Source organism: Zingiber officinale, chromosome 6B (assembly GCF_018446385.1).
Source record: "Zingiber officinale cultivar Zhangliang chromosome 6B, Zo_v1.1, whole genome shotgun sequence".
Taxonomy (NCBI): Eukaryota; Viridiplantae; Streptophyta; class Magnoliopsida; order Zingiberales; family Zingiberaceae; genus Zingiber; species Zingiber officinale.
This window is the reverse complement of record NC_055996.1, coordinates 111,803,435-111,824,271: the sequence shown is the minus strand read 5'-3', so window position 1 is coordinate 111,824,271 and position 20,837 is coordinate 111,803,435. Positions and strand designations below refer to the sequence as shown.

At 35.1% G+C, this 20,837-nt stretch overlaps 3 protein-coding genes across 3 annotated transcripts; 2 read left to right on the top strand and 1 right to left on the bottom strand.

Annotated features, from left to right (window-relative positions):
- The first annotated feature begins 3,321 nt into the window (after window positions 1-3,321).
- On the top strand, window positions 3,322-4,050 carry LOC121991380. The gene has a single exon (XM_042545388.1). The coding sequence runs from the start codon at window positions 3,322-3,324 to the stop codon at window positions 4,048-4,050; it is 729 nt and encodes a 242-aa protein (XP_042401322.1).
- Window positions 4,051-4,706: 656 nt separating this feature from the next.
- Window positions 4,707-9,134, top strand: LOC121988938 (vacuolar protein sorting-associated protein 2 homolog 1-like). Its single transcript, XM_042542670.1, has 5 exons — window positions 4,707-4,930; window positions 5,134-5,264; window positions 6,145-6,249; window positions 8,485-8,745; window positions 8,854-9,134. Exons 1-5 carry the CDS (start codon window positions 4,894-4,896, stop codon window positions 8,989-8,991), a joined length of 672 nt encoding a protein of 223 aa, XP_042398604.1. The 5' UTR covers window positions 4,707-4,893; the 3' UTR covers window positions 8,992-9,134.
- A 3,678-nt stretch (window positions 9,135-12,812) lies between these two features.
- On the bottom strand, window positions 12,813-17,741 carry LOC121988937 (BTB/POZ domain-containing protein At5g60050-like). Its single transcript, XM_042542669.1, has 2 exons — window positions 17,035-17,741; window positions 12,813-14,069 (listed from the first exon to the last, which is right to left on the bottom strand). Exons 1-2 carry the CDS (start codon window positions 17,605-17,607, stop codon window positions 13,101-13,103), a joined length of 1,542 nt encoding a protein of 513 aa, XP_042398603.1. The 5' UTR covers window positions 17,608-17,741; the 3' UTR covers window positions 12,813-13,100.
- Between the last annotated feature and the right edge of the window lie 3,096 nt (window positions 17,742-20,837).

The following is a 20,837-nucleotide window of genomic DNA, read 5'->3' as shown; positions in this document are numbered from 1 at the left end:
ATGCTAGATCTAGCCATCGTCTTGTTGCTTCAGTTGACGATTAGTCCTTCTGAGTTTGTTGAACTCTAATACCTATTGTTGGTCCATGTTAAGTGGACCAGAGGGGGATGAATATCATTGTAATTAAAGTTAGAATTTTCTCTTTCTTGAACTTAACAAGGATACAAGTTAGTTAAGCATAAACAATTAACATTAAAAGAAATAGGTAAGAGACACCGGAGATTACTTGGTTACAACCTAGGTGGTTGTTAATTCAAAACAGATGAAAGCATTAGAAAAATCTCCTTCGTTAAAGGTGGAGAAGCCTCTTACACTCTTTGTAAAGCTCAGAACATAACTAGGAATTAATTACAGAAGTTGTTATTGAATTCCTAGCTCTAGGGGGTTTTCTATAGCCCCTAGAAAAATATTTCCATTGTTTGGAGACGTCTCCAAGAGAGTCCAAGGCACCTCCAAATGGATAAAAGTTTATCCCTTCGCTAATGGTCATATCAACAGTCATTCTTTCTATTGGAGGCACGAGGGTGCCTCCAGTTCCATTGGAGGCGCCTCCAACAACATTGGAGGCGCCTTCTCCTTAAGGTAGAGGGCGCCTCCAAGCCTCTTAGAGGCACCTTCCAACAAATAGATCAGCCACCAAGCTGGTCTTCTTCACGTGGATGATGCTCCGGTCAACCGGAGTTGAGCTCACCCGAACCCAACTCCTACCTTCTTCTCGAGCAGACTTCCTCCCCGGCTTCTCGTCCCTCAAATATGTCGCACACGTCTTTCTCATTCGTCGATGTACGCCGATGTACACTCTTCTGCAGCTTCTCGTCCCTCAGACGCACTGAGCCCGTAGATTAGCTTCCCATGCCATCTTTCTCGTCCGTTGCATCTTCTGCTCAATTTCTTATATTCATAAGTTCCTACACACTTAGATACAATGATCAAATACAATATGACCTAACTTGATTCGGTTGATCATATCAAAGCCAACTTGGGGTACTTACACAATCTCCCTTTCATTCACATTATACTTGAGGATATTCTTTCTTAGCCTAGAATCACAAGGATAGTCATTTGAGTTAGCATCAGAAGGAGGTGGTGGAGGAGGCAGAGGAAGAGGAGGTGGTGGAAGGGGAAATGCCTTGTCTGAAGTAGGTTCATCTTGTATTTTATTAAAATACCTCAACATTGTTATTTCACCTAATTTATCATCAATATAATATTTTAGAAACATAATCATTTAATTTAATGATTATTTTTCCAACTATTCTAAAACAAATAACAAACGAAATTGATATAACTTTCTTGAGAGTTAATGATCTCTTATTTTTTACATATATTGGTAGGGAGAGGTACTAAGTCATATGTTTACATTATAAAGACATAATTTTCTAGTTATATGACTATCTAATTTTAATTTCTATCCTAAAGATGATTCCTTCCATGTATATATGGTTATTATAAGATGTTCGTGTAAATTATATGATGAATCCATCCATACAATAAATAATATGATTCAATTAATCAAATTTTTGAATGATCACATTTATCTAATAAATCAAACTTTAAATGTACGAAATACCTCAATATCTGTGAACACTTAATTAGCAAATAAAAACATAAATATATAAAAAAATTAACAGTATATATTTTTCAACACTTAAATTTATAATTGAAATAGATCAAGAAAACTTTACCTCAATCAAAATACATTTGCTATAAAGCATCAACGAAGCGATGATGGCGGCTCTGTCAGCAAATGACAACGGTGTTGGCAGCAATAGCGTTCAGCAAGAGTGACGTGGATGTCAATAGCAGCAAAGTGACAGTGGCAGAAAATTTTGAGGGCAAAATAAGGGTTGGGGAAGAAAGAGATTAGGGGAGGAAGAAGAACACGAAATAGAAAAATAAAGGGAAGGAGATTAAGGGAAAAAGAAGAAAACATAGAATATTAGGGTTGTAAAGGAGCTGAGCCGAGATTTGGGGTGTTTAAACTTGTTTGATAAGGTAACCGATCTGAGCCGAGCTTAAAATGAATCAAACTTTTAAAATGATTATTCAAACTTGACTTGATTTATTTTTTTACGAACTTGGACTTGTTTGAAGCTTGACTTGAGCTTGGTTTGTTTAGATGTTATGGAGCTCTCAATTCAAACTTGGCTTGAACTTGCTTCGAGCTTGGTTTGTTTAGATGTTATTAAGTTCTCAATTCAAGCATGTTTGATTGTTTGAAACTTTTAGTTGTTTGATTGATTATTGAGCTTGATAATTCAAATTTATTTGTTAATTTTATTATTTATTTGACATATTAATAAGAGTTTTATTAATGAAAATTATTCATCAATATTATTCACGAATGTGTTCAAGCTTATTTATTTAATTTAACGAGCTGTTGAAACTTATTTATTTAATTAATCTTGTGTATATTGAAAAAAATAAATAAATTCTTATCAAGTCGAATACTAAACTTATTTACAAATACTTAATTCATTTATAGTATGGAATAAGGGAAAAAAAAGGGTTCAGTGGGGAGAAGGGGAACAAGAAATTTGCAAATAAAGTAGAGAGAAAAGAAAAAATAAGAAAGGTCGGTTGGTTGCTGATTTTAATTGGACATTTTGCAAAACAAAAATCCAAAAGATTTTAAAATTTATATTTAAGTCGTTTTAAATTTGTTTAGTGTAGCTACGTCCTGATCACATTGGCAACAGAAGCTCGGATACACCTTGTTAACCCAAAAATTTAACGTAACCCTCGACCTCATATGATAAATCTTCTTTACTTACCAGTTATAACCGTGGGAGCGAATAAAAAACTGTCAATATGTCGTTAATATATCGAGGTAAATGTCTTCTTTATGTGTTAGTCATTATTTCAAAAATTAGTAATTGTCCATAATTTACTTCCTCCGTGTTGACCCTGAAACGAATTGACATGTACGTTAACATATACATCTTTTGTCACGAGCGAACAAAACATATAACAATGCACAACAGTAGAGAAAGGCGATTTAACCCATATAAAAACAAGAACACATAAAACCCGAGTTCTTCTTGTCTGCGTACTGCTTGGTTGCAGAAATTTCTAGAGAATTTCACAACTGGGACGGCTACTTAATTACGCGTACGCGGGACGACGTTTGCTCGTTCTGTCAACGGGGTAACGTCATCGAAATTACATAAGCGTGAGCAGCCAACCATCCAAGGAGTGCGCCCCACGGCGATCTCTTTATATATAGAGAGATCGATGTCCAGCGTCGGAGCATAGTGCTTCAGCTCTAAGAAAACACCGTTATAATTCCTAGATCTCTCTACGTATACCATTTGGATCATCATGGCTCGACTGATCTGTGATCACCATCACCACCACGACCTGCTGCTATCGGCCGACGAAATAGAGCCTTTCCACTGTTACGGGTGCTGGGAGAAGGGTCTCGGCGCTCGATACGCCTGCGTCGAGCGGTGCGGCCATGTTCTCCACAAGTACTGCGCAAACCCCAGGGAAATCCTCACGCATCCTTTCTTCCCCGACTGCACCTTCCACTTCCTCGAGGTGAGCAAGCCCAACCGCCGGTGCGACGCCTGCGGCGGGGACGTTAACGGCTACGTCTACCACTGCTTCGAGCAAGGCTGGGACTTACACCCCTGCTGCGCCTACCTCAAGCATCGCAAGCTAGTCGAAACAGAGGAAGGAGACGGAAGCATGTTGTTGACTCTCCACCGCAGGGAGCGGTCTGAGTGCTTCGTCTGTGGCAAGAAGAGGCTGAACAGGAACGCCAGAAGCTGGACGTACGTGTCGGAGTGCGGGAAGTACCACTTCCATGTGGCCTGCATGAAGAAAGAGGCGATTGAGGCTGCGGACGAGGGCAGAGGGCAGGAGATTGAGAAGCTGGCGAATAAACTCTCGGTTGCTGGTAGATCAAGAAGCGCAAAGGCAAGTAAATTTGCAAAGATAGCGAAGATCGTGAAGATTGCCATCGGCTTCGTGATGGCCGCCGTCGTCGGAGATCCGAGCACACTTCTCATCTCCGTTATGACCACCCTCTTCAGTAATAATGGATAGTCCGAAGCATACAGCGGGGGAAATCGGCTTCTTTCATTTATTATTCCCCCCTTTTTTTTTCTTGATTAATATGTTTGTTTCAATCATTGCATCTCAGTGTACACGATAGCCAAGTGTTTTTGCATATGTTGTATGTAATTAATTTGCGATGTGAAATCTTTGGAATAGACATTAATTTTAATTGGCGGGAATATACCCGTTGACATGTTATTACCTGACTTCGAAGGAAAAGGTGGATTGCAACTGAAAATTAGTTATATTTTTAATGAAGTTCTCGCACAATTGCCCATGCCAACTAGCGGTGCAAGACTAACGACATAATTACTCATTATCGAAATATTATATGAGACAAATTAAATATAGATATGGTGGACAAATTTCACAAGTCGGATATATTTAGTAATTTCTACAAATTTAATATATTTAAATCTTTGTAATTTTTGAGAATAACTGTAAAAGTTAAGTGAAAATTTAGTTTGGCTATCTTAAAAATAATTTAATACGTAAGAGTTATTTGACTTATACGCAACGCTAAGTCGCTAACCATCCGCCAAGTAAACGCGTACAGGACTTTACTTTTTACGCTTCTGTATGCGCGTTTTAGGTGGAGCAAAAAAAAAAAAAAAAAACAGAAGGAAGATTATGCTCCTCTCGACGCGTTAAAAGATCTAATCGACTTAAAAAGCTATTGAGAAAAATAAAAGGGATCGACGATCGAGAGCAAGAAGACGATTCAGTCCTTGTCGACCAATTTTCTCTTTCGATCGGGCTGTTCTTCCGCCAGTTTGATCGATCCAATTCGATCCGACATCGGTTGAAGAGATTCAGAGCTAATTCAAAAAAATGAGTTTCATCTTTGGCAAGAAGAAAACCCCAGCTGGTGATTGTTCTGTTCTCTCTCCTCCATTATAGCACACCTCTTACTGGTGGAGTTATTCATTTAATTTTCTTGAATCGTCATTTATCACAATGGAATCTTGTTACGTCTATGATAGTTCAATTACCTATTTTGGTAGTCTGAGTTGATTGCGTTGCTATGCATCTGTAACATTATGTGAAGATTCATTGCTTCTTTGAAATCAGAACTGCTGCGGGAGAACAAGAGGATGCTGGATAAATCAATCAGGGATATAGAGAGGGAAAGGCAAGGTCTTCAAGCTCAAGAGAAAAAACTTATTGCTGAAATTAGGAAAACTGTCAAGCAAGGACAAATGGTATAACTTTTTACTGGGTCCTAGGTCTTCTAATGCAACAGATTCAAAATTTAGAGCATATGATGCCTTTTGATTCTGACAGCTGTCTCATGTGATCATCTCGAGAGTTTTTCCTTTCATTCATCTTAACTTAGCATTGAATTTTAAGTATTTTGTTTTATATTTAGATTATAGATGAAGTTCCTTCCATAAATCGTGATACCAAATGAGTGAAAAATTCAGAAATGGCTCAGAATTTCACAAGATTCAAATGAGTATTTCACATTTCTCTGTTTAACTCTTTTTTTTACATTAACCATGAAGGTAAATACATAAGCTGGTTGGCTATGTTTGGCAGTACCATTTACTTAACAATCCAGTCACTCTGACATCTTTGTTTATCTGGTGTTACATATTTTTGCCATGTTAATAGATCTTTAGCTCTTCACTCCTTAGTAATATCTTGATAAAATCCCGATGCCAACTTTCATGATATTGAGGCCCTTAGGATGCATATTTCTCTGGCCCATTGGAACGAAACTTGTCACATTTGCAATATACCACACAATCACTCCTAGCTGACATGGCATTATTTCAATGTTTTCCTTCAAATTTTCAGTTCGATGTGAAGTGCACAGTTTCCTCCAATATCTATGTTTGAAGAAGCACAATAATAACATGCCTTATTTCATTGCAATTGTAATTTACCTTTAAAATTTATTATTGTCTTAGATTAGTAATATTACATTCTTCAAGTGGTGCATTTCTTTTCACTCATGTAGGCGGTACTTCTTCACTATGTTGGTTTCAGTTTGTCCAGGTCGACTTATCTTTTGTTAAGGTCCATAAAATAATATGGTGTGCATTGTTTCTTGCTCATTAGAGGTATACTTCACTGCAGGCAGCTGTAAAAGTCATGGCAAAAGATCTTATCAGAACAAGACATCAGATTACAAAATTTTATGCCCTCAAGTCACAACTACAAGGTGTATCACTTAGGATTCAGGTATTTTAATGGTTATGTTATCTTCAAAATGAGAAATGACACATTCATTATTTTGATGAGTTTTCTTATTCAGATGCTCTCCACATTGATTGTCTGTCTGATTCACATGTTTTTGGACCTTGTACTTATTGATAAATTGAATTTATTTCCTGGCCTTATCCTAGTCTATATGGCATAGGTAAATTAAAGTTTGAGCTCATGCTGTTGTTGATTGAAATAAATCGTGTAACAGTATGTTGTCGTTTTGTTCGCTGCTGGTTTTCTTGAGCTTTATGAAGAGTTTAAATTTCAGGTTATCATCATCAAGCTGTCATTCTACCACTACTTTGACCTGATTTGTGTGAATTTACGCTTTCATTGAACCCTATGTAAGGGAATTAATATTTTTTCTATGATTGATGAATCTCTGGTATGTATCCAATGATGAACATAGTATGCTGTTTTGATTTAAGACTGAAGCACCCCAAGAATTTTGGACCTTCATGCAGTTGAAGTGGAAATGACAGTATACAACATACCAGACAATCAAAATAATAATAATAATACTCTTTGCTATAATTTTTTTCTGGCATCAATGGCATGAGTATGAATTGTTGCATGCACAATGTTGAAAGTATTACCACTTTTTCATCTTATATGTTATCTTCCAAATTTCTTCATCATCGTCGTCATCGTCATCATCTTCATCAGAAGTTGTGCTTGTTCTAACTATTTGGGATTGGCCGCATGAAACTTCTCTGCTCATTAAACTTTATACAAGCTTGTATCACTAGTAATGTTTAGAATACGTAGGATAAGTGTCAAAATTGATGGTTGCTCAAGGAATACTTCACCACTTTCCAAGCAAATGGGATAAATTATCTATATATCATCTTATTTCCATTGATCCTAATATGTTGAAGTCGACTTGAAGGATTTTAGGTGAACAAATTCTTATATGGCCTAAATGATTAATGCAATACTGTCCGCTCACAATTGCTTATTGATTTGACTATACACTCCTTATCTAATGGTTTAGCATGAGCCCTACATGCTACTCCAACATGTCACCTTTTCTTTCCATTTGAAGCTATGGTTTTGTTGTTGGATGAGGTCGTGGAGGAGGATGTATTGTCCCACAAACCATCCATCAAATCATTGTCAGGACTACCTCCACGATTGTTATTATCAGATTTCTGTGGAATATCCAACTTTACAAACAACTCAGAAAACTCCTCTGGTTCATCACAATTTATTGTAGCTACCTCCACTCCTCTTATGTTTTACTTGATTTTAAGATTTTGAAAGTTGCTTTTGCGTTGCTGACCCACTGCATAGCATATATACAGTATGTAGTCAATATTAATAAAATATTAAAAATAATAGTTAATTGATATAAAACATTAAAAATGACTAATATATTTATTTAACAAATTATATTAATTGATATAATTTTTCTTGTTTCCATCTTTGTTCTTTTTATCTTCCTTCTAATTGAGTTAACCCTTCTAACCATAGAAGCTATTGGTTCTTTTAACTGTAGAATTCACTAGACAGCATTTGCTAAATAATTTAAAGAAATGAACAGTGGCTTGTGCATTGTCTGGTAAGACTGTTCTTAGAAGTGCCAAGGTTTTCAATTCCTCATCTCACTGCATTAAGTTTTCATTCATTGTGTAAAAACTTGCTTTCCTCTAGGTAGTTCATTGTTAAGAAATTCAGCCTAAAAGATAAATTATATGTCTCCATTCGGATAACAGGGACTTGGGAGAGCATGCAGCAGAGTACATGTGTTTGTTGTTCTTTGATTAACTACAGATATCTTAAGTTGACACAGAAACACAAGGACAAAAAAAAAAGTACAAAAGTTGGGAAATTGTCACTTAATATATGGGAAATAATCGAAGTCAATCCAAGAGCAGAGTCGAAAAACTTGAACTTATATACTAAGGAAAAAGACCAACTGTTAAGTTGCTAGGAAGACAATTAAGAAAAGAGTTATTTTTGCCATTAAAAAATTTATGAAAGAGAAATTCGTCATATAGATCTCCAAGAAAATTATATATTTGCATTAGAACTGTATTGTCATGATGAGAAATTTAATTGTCTTCTTACTGATATCATTATTTTGACTGGTTTAATTGTCTTCTTACTGAATATTGTATTTTTTAGTCAATGTTAATTAACTTAGTATGTTTGCAATTTGTTGCCTTCATTATGAGAATCATGATCGCTATCTTAAATAATTGCTTGTAGACACTGAAATCAACCCAAGCAATGGGTGAGGCTATGAAAGGTGTTACAAAGGCCATGGCGCAGATGAATAGGCAGATGAATCTTCCAGCGTTGCAGAAGATAATGCAAGAGTTTGAAATGCAAAATGAGAAGATGGAAATGGTTAGTGAGGTAATGGGTGATGCTATAGATGATGCCTTGGAAGGAGATGCGGAAGAGGAAGAAACAGAAGAATTAGTGAATCAGGTCCTTGATGAAATTGGCATAGACGTTAATGCAGAGGTGAACATTTACATGTTTCTGACCTTGCAGTTTCATCAAAGCTTTGATTTTGCTCGCGGTGTAAGGGCCGGCTAACTGTTCTAACTCTCTTGGCTTCTTTTGTTACAGCTTGTCAAAGCACCATCAACCATCGTGGCCAAACCCGAGGTCGTTAACAAGGTTGCTCAAGTTGAAGCAGTCGGGCTTGGAGATAATGGAATAGATGATGATCTACAAGCAAGGTTAGATAATTTAAGAAAGATGTAACTGATCATGACGTTTTAAACCACAGAGTGCATAGTTATATAATGTTTTTCTATCATCTGATCATGTAATTATTACCTGCATTTTGAGTATATTTACATGATCTAATAAATCTTCATTTCGTGTGTTTGAATTTTGTGTGGATACATATCCTTGAAATATTTGTTGCTTGATTTTATATATTTTCTATGGAAGAGTGACAAAGTCCAGACTTTTCTTAAACTTTCTCTTCCATCCGCAATACACTTCTAATCTCATTTTGGCAGCTGTGAATTGCATCATCTTATAGTAAATGAATGAGAGCCTGAGCTTACAGGCTTCAATCAAGCTATGAGAAGTCTGCATCGTATCTGAAAGGATTCAAAGAAATGACAATCCAAAAAGAGGGACAATATTTTCAGCCCCGTTTAAAACTTTCTGCTAATGGACTACGCATGCGCTAGTATAAATGAATCATGCAATATTAACTAAAACTCTCCGAGCCATCACTAATTAGTGATTAGTTATGAGTGTTCAAAAGTTTAAAATAAATGTCAAATTAGAGCTTACCATGTGTTTATGGACATCAATTGTATAATTAATACAATCAAATCCTATATGTTTTTGTTCCAAGCTGCATGGTATCTATATGTAATAAACCATTAACATTTTGTTTTATAATAAGATAATCTATTATACATATCATTTTCATAAATTATCACTAAATTATAAATGCTAATTATGCATAAAGTATTGAAAATTAACATAGGAAATAATCTTATATCATAAAAATATCAAAATTAATTATATGATTCTCAATAATAAAATAAAACATTAAATTAAAATTATGAAACCAAAATTAATAAAATAAATATAAATAAGCTTAAAATTAGTATTATTATTTTGGCATCGACTTGTTTGATAAAGAATATTGGAGAGATGAGGGCAATTGGTGTTGCCCTTAAGCTTTAGAATTAGGACTCACCATTCCTGCTAAATAGTATAAATTAGATTCAGTAAAACCACGTATATAAATTTATAAAATACCTATTTCATATAGGGAAATTTTAAAATAGAGATACTGATTTTATTCTTGTTAATTGACTGGTGTTATGAACAGTCGAATGGATTTGGTTATGAAAACGTCACATTTTTAATTAAATAAGTCAAATGAATCAATAGAACTGATTTATTTTTTTATTTTTTTAAAATCAAAATTAATTTTAAATTAAATCGATTGATAGACCAAATAATCTCGGATTGATATGAAATTAGTTACTATGTGTTCGTCTATCTCTTTTGATTATATCCATGCCCTCAAATATCAATTTTACGTTTGGTACATCAACCGATTTTACCTAAAATCAGATGATGTACCAAATGATCTCAGATTGACATGAAACTAATTACTATGTGTTCTTCTACCTCTCTTGATTATATTCATGCTTTCAAACGTCAATTTAACTCAATATATTGATAGTAATAATTTATTGAACATGAATATGTTTGAAAAATTTAATCCGTGTTCAAAAAATTATTGCTCTCAATATATTAAGTCAAATTGATATTTGAGGGCATGGATATAATTAGGAGAGGTAGACGAACATATAAAAACTTGTTTTATATCAATCCGAGGTCATTTGGTTCATCGGCCGATTTTGCCCAAAATGAGCTGATGGACCAAATGACCTCAGATTGACATGAAACAAGTTTTTATATGTTCGTCAACTTCTCCTGATTATATCCATGTCCTCAAACTTCAATTTAATCTAATATATTGAGAGCAGTTATTTGTTGAACACAAATATATTTGAAAATTCAATTCGTGTTAAAAAAATCATTGTTCTCAATAGATTGTGCCTTGAAATTTGAGGGCATGAATATAATCAGGAGAACTAGTCGAATATATAGGATCTAGTTTCATGTCAATCATAGGTTATTTGATCCATCGGTCGATTTTAAACACGAATTAAATTTTTTAAATATTTTTTATTTTAAAAAATTATTGCTCTCAATATATTAGGTTAAATTAATATTTGAGGACATGTATATAATCAGGATAGTAGAACATGTAGAATCTAGTTTCATGTCAATCCGAGGTCATTTGGTCTATTAGTCGATTGTGCCCAAAACTGGCTGATGGACCAAATGATCTCGGATTGACATGAAACATGTTCTTATATGTTCGTCTACCTCTCCTTATTATATCCATACCCTCAAACTTCAATTTAACCCAATATATTAAAAGTAATAATTTTTAGAACATGAATATATTTGAAAACTTTAATTCGTGTTAAAAAAAATATTGTTTTCAATATATTGGGTCAAATTGAAATTTGAGAGTATGAATATAATAAGAAGAGGTAGACGAATATATAAAAACTTGTTTCATGTCAATCTGAGGTCATTTGGTCTGCATCAGATTGACAAGAAACTAGATTCTATGTATTTGACTAGTTCTCCTGATTATATCCATATTCTCAAATATCAATTTAACCCAATATATTGAGAGCAATATATATATATATATATATATATATATATATATATTTTTTAAAAATTTAATTCTTGTTCAAAATCGGGCGATGAATCAAATGACCTCGGATTGACATGAAATTATATCCTATACATTCGGCTAGTTCTCCTAATTATATTGATGCCCTCAAATTTAAATTTGACCCAATATATTGAGAATAATGATTTGTTGAACATGAATATATTTAAAAAATTAATTCGTGTTAAAAAAATCATTGCTCTTAATATATTAGGTCAAATTGATATTTGAAGGTATGGATATAATCAGGAGAGGTAGGCAAACATATAAGAATGTGTTTCATGTCAATCCGAGGTCATTTAGTTTATCAGCCAATTTTGGGCAAACTCGGCTGATGGACCAAATGACCTTGGATTGACATGAAACAAGTTGTTTTTATATGTTCGTCTACCTCTCCTGATTATATCCATGCCCTCAAACTTCAATTTGACCCAATATATTGAGAACAATATTTTTTTGAACATGAATTAAATTTTTTAAACATATTCGTGTTCAAAAAATTATTGCTCTCAATATATTGGGTCAAATTTAAGTGTAAGGACATGGATATAATTAGGAGAGGTAGACGAACATATAAAGAATATGTTTCAGTCCATCAGCTAATTTTGAACAAAATCGACTAATGTACCAAATGTCAAATTGACATTTGAGGACATAGATATAATCAAGAGAGATAAACGAATAGATAAGAATTATGTTTCGTATTAATCTGAGTCATTTGGTCTATTAATCGATTTAATCTAAAATCAATTTTGATTTAAAAATAAAAAAAATTAATTCTACTTATTTCAAAATTCATTAGACGGATTTAATTAAAAATTCGACGTTTCAATAATCGATTAAAAATTTAAAAACCAAATTAATTTAACTATTCCATAACACGATAAAATCATAAATAAATACGTAATTTAATTATTTTGAAACATAAATGAGTTTTTTTTATAGATTTATGTACGTGGTCCAATAAAACAAACTGTATTAGATTAGAGACCGTAGGAAGGCAGGTAATAAATATTAAAAAGGCACCGGAGCAGTTAAGTTCCGTGCACTGTGGCTGCTGCAAGCTGCTGTTATTGCTGCGTCTCTTTAGTATTTGTCCCTACCCACAATAATTCATACTCACATTTAATTTTGTTTTAATTCAATATTATATATACGTTGGAAGTCAATAAATGATAGGTTGAAATAAAAAAGGGAAAATTTGTTTCACGAACACCACCCCATGACCATGCGGGCGACTATCATGTTATCCGAGTTACATCTATATTAAAAATAAACAAACCATTTCAAGTAGAAATTCCACTGTAAACATTTCAAAGGCACGGACATTGCAAATTGAAGATTCAGTCTAGGTGACAAAGAAAAGGGGATTCCTCACTAATTATTTGTCTTTCGTTCTGAGTTAACCCAGCTGAGTGAAACCATGCTTTTCCATTCTATATATGTTTCTATGAGTGGTCGTGTATGAGAAATCATAAAGGTGAAAGAATGACTGATGAGAGCAAAATGGAAGACAATTCTATGTGCACGACTAGAACAATGAATATCTACATTCAATAGGGCAACTCATAACAGACCTTCATGTATGATCATCAGAGACAACATTCTGCAACTGCAAGTTATTTGGATCACCTGTGTATTGTCGCACAAAGGCTCTCCTCCACCAAACCTCAAAGGCCCTCTGCATGTTGGGACAATTGTCACCATTACTCAAAAAACAATCAGACCATCTTAATAAGATTGATTGTTGTTCCACCATGGGCAATGTTAAGATTGTGGCACATAGTCCATCTTCTACCATCTTTTTATCAAACTCCCTACAAGCTCTTTTCATCCAACCAAAATCATCATATAGAGCTTCCAGCCATGTCCTCAAAAGAGATATTTTTGCATTTTTAGATACCAAAATCTGTCCTCTTCCTAATGCAACAAACAGTTGAGCAGTGATCCTGCTGATCTCAAATCTGTACATGCATGGTATCTTGGAATGGCAAGTAGAAAGCTCTCTTTGGTCTCCCCAGAGAACCACAAATTCATCTGCGATTCTCTTGTTTATTAGGATGTCAACAAGCCACTGCACATTGTCAGCTTCTCGAGCAACCTCGTTCATCAAGGAAGCTCGATCACCCAGACATTCAACGTTTGCAGCCTCGGAAAACAACTGCATAAGATGATCAAGGCATTTATGGCACAAGTAGTACAGGGATTCCTTGGAGACATCAAGCTTGTTATATTGTGCATTGCTGTGGTTTACATCCTCCTTAAGCAAGCTAGAAATTAAGGTTTTCATATCTCGTCGAGCTTTCTTATCCTTGGATTGTAGAATGCCATCAAATATCCCTAAAAATATGGAATCAGCGTTTGCAAAACTAGATGGTTCAACTGAGACTCTCTGAAGGATTTCTCTGACTGGCTCACTTAACTGCTGAATGTGTAGCTTGCCAATAATAGATGTTACCTTCTCTTCCTCATACTCAGACCAAGGAATGGCTTCCAAATAGTCAAGACAGGCAGAAATTCCCTCGTCAAATTTTATATCCACAGATACCTGCAACAAATTCCGGCATTTTTTCCTTCTGTTATGTAAGTTTTATACTTGTTGCAAAAAAAATCTACTTCTACTATTACAGTCAAACATCAGAAATCAAATTTGATACAATCTGAGAGGAGAGAAAAACAGAAGTAAATATATGTTTTAGATTTTATCATTCCAAAATAGAACCAGATCTCCAAATACTAGAGTTGTATTTCTGCATTGCTTTTTATGCCCAACATCTTAAAATGTAAATTTCAGAAACTTTTGGAGTTTTTAAAACAAAAAAAACTCTGCAAATGATAACAAAGGCGCAGAGAAGAAGGCTAACATAGAACTTTAGTCCTGCATCTATCTTTTGAAAGGAGATGAAGACATTTATATATTTCGACATCTACAAAGAAATGTCTTATAAAGTGGAACTCTGGTGAAGCCACATGTGAAACTATGTTGGTAATCTGCAAAGTTCATGGGTTAACTCATCTAAACCTATTGGAGCATTGCACTGCAGTTTGAGGATTTCTGTGTTATCACTTTCTTGAAAGGATTTTTAAGGATAAAACATAAGAAAAAAAAAATTCAAGGACTCGAGTGATATCCTATGCATTGAAGAGGATGGATAATCCCACCAAAGAAGATCCTAATACTAAAAAGAAAGGGACAACAAGGTGCTGATGTTTGAAAACAGCAAGGTATTAAGCCTAATGGTTGAATAGAAAAATTATTGGATCAAAGGATGTGACTTTGATAAGATAGGATTTACCTCTATAGCAAGGGACAAGTTCACACAGCTGGAATCTAGCTTGATGACAAAAGTAACAGACGGAATCTTGAAACTTGGAAGAAATTTCAAAAAAAAAAAACAAAACATAGGAATAATCAACTGGGACTACCTAACATATCCAGTACAGATGGTAAATGCTTTTGGTGGGAAAAAACAATGAAAAAATTGCTTCATAAATTTCAATTGCTATGGTCATATAATTCAATCCCATCACTTTTAAGGAGGTTATGTCATCTCATAATGTTCTTCTTTAAAAAGAAGCTATTAACAATGAAGGAATGTTTTGAATAACAAAATTTGAGTTACTGTCACAGTGTAAGCCAATTGTTTACAAGTGGCTATTCACATGGAAAAGATCATGAACGATAGTATTGAAAAATACAGAGATAGATTGGTAACTAATGGGTAAACTAAAAAGAAAGAATGACCTTTAATATTTGTTCTCTATTAGCTAGAATCATTTCTATTAGATTGTTCTTAGCATTGGCTTTCTACAAAGCTTCAAATTCATCAAATATAAAAAAAATGCATTCCTAAATAATCATTTAAACATAATATTTACATGGATCAACTAGAGGATGTTACAGCGTAAGCACGTTTAAAAATTGTGCCAGAGTTTAGGTCTTCGACGGGAACAAAACAGTTTTGATATTGTAACCTGTTGTGTCAATATAATCTCAACACTTATGTAGAAATAGGTTACAAATTATTCCATTGATACACTACTTCAATTGATATTTGAAAATAACAAATTACATGTATTACAAGAATCACCACCTGAAAGTTATAACCATCAAGTGTTTACATTATATGTCTCATATCATTTTCTAGTTTTGATAAACAAAATACAAAATAATATATTTTTTCTTTCTACTTGATTTTTTTTTTCTTTTTGAAAAGAAACCTTTTCTAACTATTTCTATTTGTTTTCTTTGTAGTGAGTAAGAACATTCCAACTAACTGGAGGGGAAAAAAAACTCCATATATGAGATGTATATTCTACATTAGAAAAGCAGGCCTATGTCAAATCTTTATTCATTTAAATTAATGTTTGTATGAGCAACAACGTTTCCTTCGTTAGTCAAGGTACACTGGACAAACAAGTTTTTTTTTTATCTTTCCTACCAAAATCCTTAATCTAATGCCTTGACCGACTGACTATTCACTCATATCTCACATTTGCCTTTCAGTTTTTCCAGCTTACTTCTCAATGCTTGTTTGTCATCACTGACTAGCCAATGTCTTCACTTAACAACCCTCTTGGTACCTTTCTGACCCAACCATTTTATATTAAGTATTGGCAGCTAATGATGACAGTTTCAAATGGTAATCACACATTATTTAGCAACTATGACTATAGTGCATCCCAGTTTACACATTTCATCACCATTTAAATTGCAAGAAGTAAAAAAGAATCAAAATGAGTTGCTTCATGTCGTTAGTTTAATGGAAAGTCGAAGCCATGACCCTAAATTCTGAATTTCATATGCAGGACTAACCTCTCTAAGACCATACATCTATGAAATTCAACACAACCATCCTTGCCAAGACAAAACAATTTAGGAATCCCATCCAATACTATTGACCCTAGTCAACTTACCCGTTATCAAGGTTATCATAGAAGTATAAATGGATAAACCTACTAGCTGTTGTGAAAACCCAGGTAATGTGGAGTAAAACAATGACATGCTACTCAACCCTCAATCATGTTGCTATACAACAGAGTTCTAGATGAATCTGTAAGTGAGCACAGAGCGACAGACATGGTGGTGGGATAAAAACCTGAATAGGTACTACTTGGCTCACAAATAGTACTTTCAACAAAAGACAAATGGCAAATTGCACCATGAAGAATAATATATTGAACGTCACATTATGGAATTGTGATTTTTATTTTACTGGAAAACGATACATTTTGTTCATCTACAGCAACCAAGATGGAGACTTAACAGAAGGGATGGAGAAAAGAAAGAATCCTTGGCTCCTTGCATTTAGTTTAAGCTAATATACCAATTTCCAATTCATTAGGTTTTGTTTTCTTAAATTTCAAAAGATCTGATATCGTTTAGAAACTGGTTGATCGCAAACTAAAAAAGAAAAAGAGGGCACCGGCTTGAATTCTTACAAATTAATCTCAATCTAATAAGCTATAGATTTTACAATAACAGAGCATAAAATTAAGTTTCCCAAACTTACCTGGAGCAAGCCAAGAACCTTTTCGACATCCTCTCCGGCCAGCATCCGCCTCAGATCGTCGGAGTACATGAGCCCCACCGCCTCCACGTAGACTTCCGCATCGTCGCACTCACAGATCTCCACGACGACCGGTCGGCTACTCGTTCTGCCACATATCCCTGCTAGCTTCTCCGCAAAGAAACGGCTGCGGGCCGTCAACACCCGCCGGTGCGCAGCCATTCGGATTCGCATCCCGTTGCTGGAGCTTACCGAGAGCTTCAAGTCGCTGGGGCCCTTACTAGCGAGGACCGCCGCTATCCTCTCTTGCAGGTCGTGTTGCTGCGTCCGCATAGGGGGCCGGAGCGGGGCGCCCTCCTGGGCCATCATCTCGAAGAGTGTGGTGGTCCTTGGGGCCGGAAACGAAGGACGCAGGGGAGAGGGGAAGGCGGATGCCTCGGAGGATCCAGAAACAGTTGCCGGAAGTTTCGGCGGAGGAGAGGAGGCCGGGGACAGGCGAGGCGAGGAGATGAAACCTTGGCGGATCATGGCGGAGACCTCGCCGGACTTCAACAAGTTCTCCGCGACCACCGCCATCTGGAGAGAAGTGAGGTGCCGGTATCGGACGCTCCGCCTCCACCGGCCCAAAATAACTGAGGTCTGAGGATAAAGCGGACGATTCCTTGAAGCTTCTAACGAGACTGATGTTCGAGATCACCGACGAATTAACATTCACCGGGAGGTAATATATTTTTTATATTTATCTATGTATTTATTTATTATTATTATTTTGCGTAATGAATGCGTAGCGGCGACAGCGAGGTGAGTTGCGCCTCGGTGGAACAGCCACAAATCAAATTTTTGAGTACGAAGATGCTGTCTGGTGTTCGATTGTTGGAAGGTTAAAAAGGTCGTATTAAAAGGGTAAAAATTAAAAAGGATTTTTTAATCATTAAAGACGATTTATTATTAAAAAGATGGACTCTGCTTCCGTGGACACTATTTATTTATAGGAGGCCTGGTCGACTAAAAGTATAAACTTATTCAGAGCATAGAATATATGTGTGGCATTGGAACTTTCGACAAGGTTAGACTAATTTTTTTTATCCATCCTTAAAGAATGCCCACATTTTTTTTAAGATTCTTTTGAATCATTTCCCATCAATTGTAATTTTTTTATTTTTTTAATTAGCATGGCGTATCTAAGTTTTCAGCTCTCTTAATTTATTCGATCGTATAAAAATTTTAAATAAAAGAAGCATACGTGAAGATTCATTTTGCCAGTTAGTATTCTCGAATCCATTATTCATTGAGAGGAAAATCTTCTATTATACATCGCGATTAAATCTTAAACTTCATATGTCTAATTTGATATTGGAGGATCTACCAGAGACCATATATAACTCATAGGGAAAGAGTATATGACTAAGTCATTTAATCCATTAAAACCTTTTCGATAATTTATCAAAAGGCGCACTTGAAAATCTGAATTTATCAAAAGGCGTACACTACTTTGATATTTATCAAAGAGCGCACTTTTTTAAAAGCATTTCCTATTTTACCCTCATGATAATTTGACTTTTTCTATTGTTTTTCTTTTCTTCATTATATTTCTCTCACTTCTCTCTCTCTCCTCTGTCGGCAGAATATAGGAATAGCATTAGTCAATCTTTAATCACATTTTAATACATTTGAAGAAGCCAAAATAAATAATGGACATCATATTTGGACTCCTTGTAATTTTAGAAATCCACAGAAACTGAAATGGGTGCAATCGGAGCTTTCTAGGTCGATCAGTGGGTTTCGGTCAAAACCCACTGATGGACCTAGAGAGCTCCGATTGCACTCATTTCAGTTTCTATGGATTTCTAAAATTACAAGGAGTTCAAATATGGTGTACATTATTTATTTTAGTTTTTTATAGATGTTAACAAGCAAAATAAAAAAATCGAAAGCCCACTTTGGGCCGATATGGAATCATATCGGGCCCAACGTGAAAAATCATATCGGGCCCACGTTGGGCCCGATTGAGTCATATCAGCCCAATGCGCTTTTCGATTCTTTGATTTTGCTAACATCTATAAAATCAAAATAAATAATGGACACCATATTTGAACTCCTTGCGATTTTAGAAATCCACGTGAGTTCAGAGGTCTCTGGGTCCATCGATGGATTTTGACCGAAACCCACTGATCGATCTAGAAAGCTCCGATTGCACCCATTTCAGTTTCTATGAATTTATAAAATTACAAGGAGTGAAAATATGGTGTCCATTGTTATTTTTGGCACTCCTAGTGGTGGACCAGAGGTTTTGAAAAACCCTTAATCTCTTTTTTTTTTTTTTGTTTAGGCCTGATATGAAGAGATATCATGCCCACGTTGGGCCTGATATGAAGAGATATCATGCCCACGTTCTCTTCATATCAAGCCCAATGTGAGCCTGATATCTCCCCATATCAGGCCCAATGTGGGCCTGATATGGGAGATATCAGGCCTAGTAGTAACAACAAAAAATAAAAAAATTAAAAAAAAAATAAAAAAAAATAAAGACCTAGTGAAAATATGGTGTCCATTATTATTTTTGGCACTCCTAGTGGTAGACCAGAGGTTTTGAAAAACCCTAAATCTCTCTTTTTTTTTTTCCTTTTTTTTTAGGCTTGATATGAAGAGATATCATGCCCACGTTGGGCCTGATATCTCCTCATATCAGGCCCAATGTGGGCCTGATATGAGATATATTAGGCCTAGTAACAACAAAAAATAAAAAAATAAAAAGAAATAAAGAGAGATTTAGGATTTTTCAAAACCTCTGGTCTATCATTAGGAGTGCCAAAAATAATAATGGACACCATATTTTCACTCCTTGTAATTTTAGAAATTTATAGAAATTGAAATGGGTGCAATCGGAGCTTTCTAGATCGATTAGTGGGTTTCGGTCAAAACCCACTGATGGACCTAGAGAGCTCCGATTGCACCCATTTCAGTTTCTATGGATTTCTAAAATTACAAGGAGTTCAAATATGGTGTTCATTATTTATTTTGGCTTTTTATATATGTTAACAAACAAAAAGCAAAGAATCGGCAAAAAAACCCACATTGGGCCTGATATAGACTCAAATCAAGCCTAACGTGGGCCTGATATGGAATGATATCAGGCCCACGTTGGGCCTGATATGATTCCATATCAGGTCCAACGTGGGCTTTTATGTCGATTCTTTAATTTTACTTGTTAACATTTATAAAAAGCTAAAATAAATAATTGACATCATATTTGAACTCCTTGCAATTTTTGAAATCCATAGAAACTGAAATGGGTGTAATCGGAGCTCTCTAGGTCCATCAGTGGGTTTTGACCATTGCACCCTTTCAGTTCCTGTGGATTTCTAAAATTGTAAGGAGTCCAAATATGATGTCCATTATTTATTTTGGCTTCTTCAAATGTATTAAAATGTGATTAAAGATTGACTAATGTTATTCCTATATTCTGCCGACAGAGGAGAGAGAGAAGTGAGAGAAATATAATGAAGAAAAGAAAAACAATAGAAAAGTCAAATTATCATGAGGGTAAATTAGGAAATGGTTTTAAAAAAGTGTGCTCTTTGGTAAATACCAAAGTAGTGTACGCCTTTTGGTAAATTCAGATTTTCAAGTGCGCCCTTTGGTAAATTGCCGAAACCTTTTTAGTTTACTTCGTCTACTCTACCACCACATCCAACAGGCCAAGTTAGTCAATTGCTAAATGCGAGTAGGTTCGAAATGGTGTTGATATGGCCTGGGAACATCGTCGAACGAACCATCGATGAGTTAACATGGATGCTAACTTGTCG

What these genes read in the sequence shown, in the direction of transcription:
- LOC121991380 (XM_042545388.1), top strand. Translation starts at nt 3,322, where the DNA reads ATGGCTCGACTGATCTGTGATCACCATCACCACCACGACCTGCTGCTA.
- LOC121988938 (XM_042542670.1), top strand. Translation starts at nt 4,894, where the DNA reads ATGAGTTTCATCTTTGGCAAGAAGAAAACCCCAGCTG. An exon ending in GTGTATCACTTAGGATTCAG is followed by an intron (nt 6,250 to 8,484) that starts GTATTTTAATGG and finishes AATTGCTTGTAG; the next exon opens with ACACTGAAATCAACCCAAGC. An exon ending in GCATAGACGTTAATGCAGAG is followed by an intron (nt 8,746 to 8,853) that starts GTGAACATTTAC and finishes CTTTTGTTACAG; the next exon opens with CTTGTCAAAGCACCATCAAC.
- LOC121988937 (XM_042542669.1), bottom strand. Translation starts at nt 17,607, where the DNA reads ATGGCGGTGGTCGCGGAGAACTTGTTGAAGTCCGGCGAGGTCTCCGCC. An exon ending in AGGTTCTTGGCTTGCTCCAG is followed by an intron (nt 14,070 to 17,034) that starts GTAAGTTTGGGA and finishes AATTTGTTGCAG; the next exon opens with GTATCTGTGGATATAAAATT.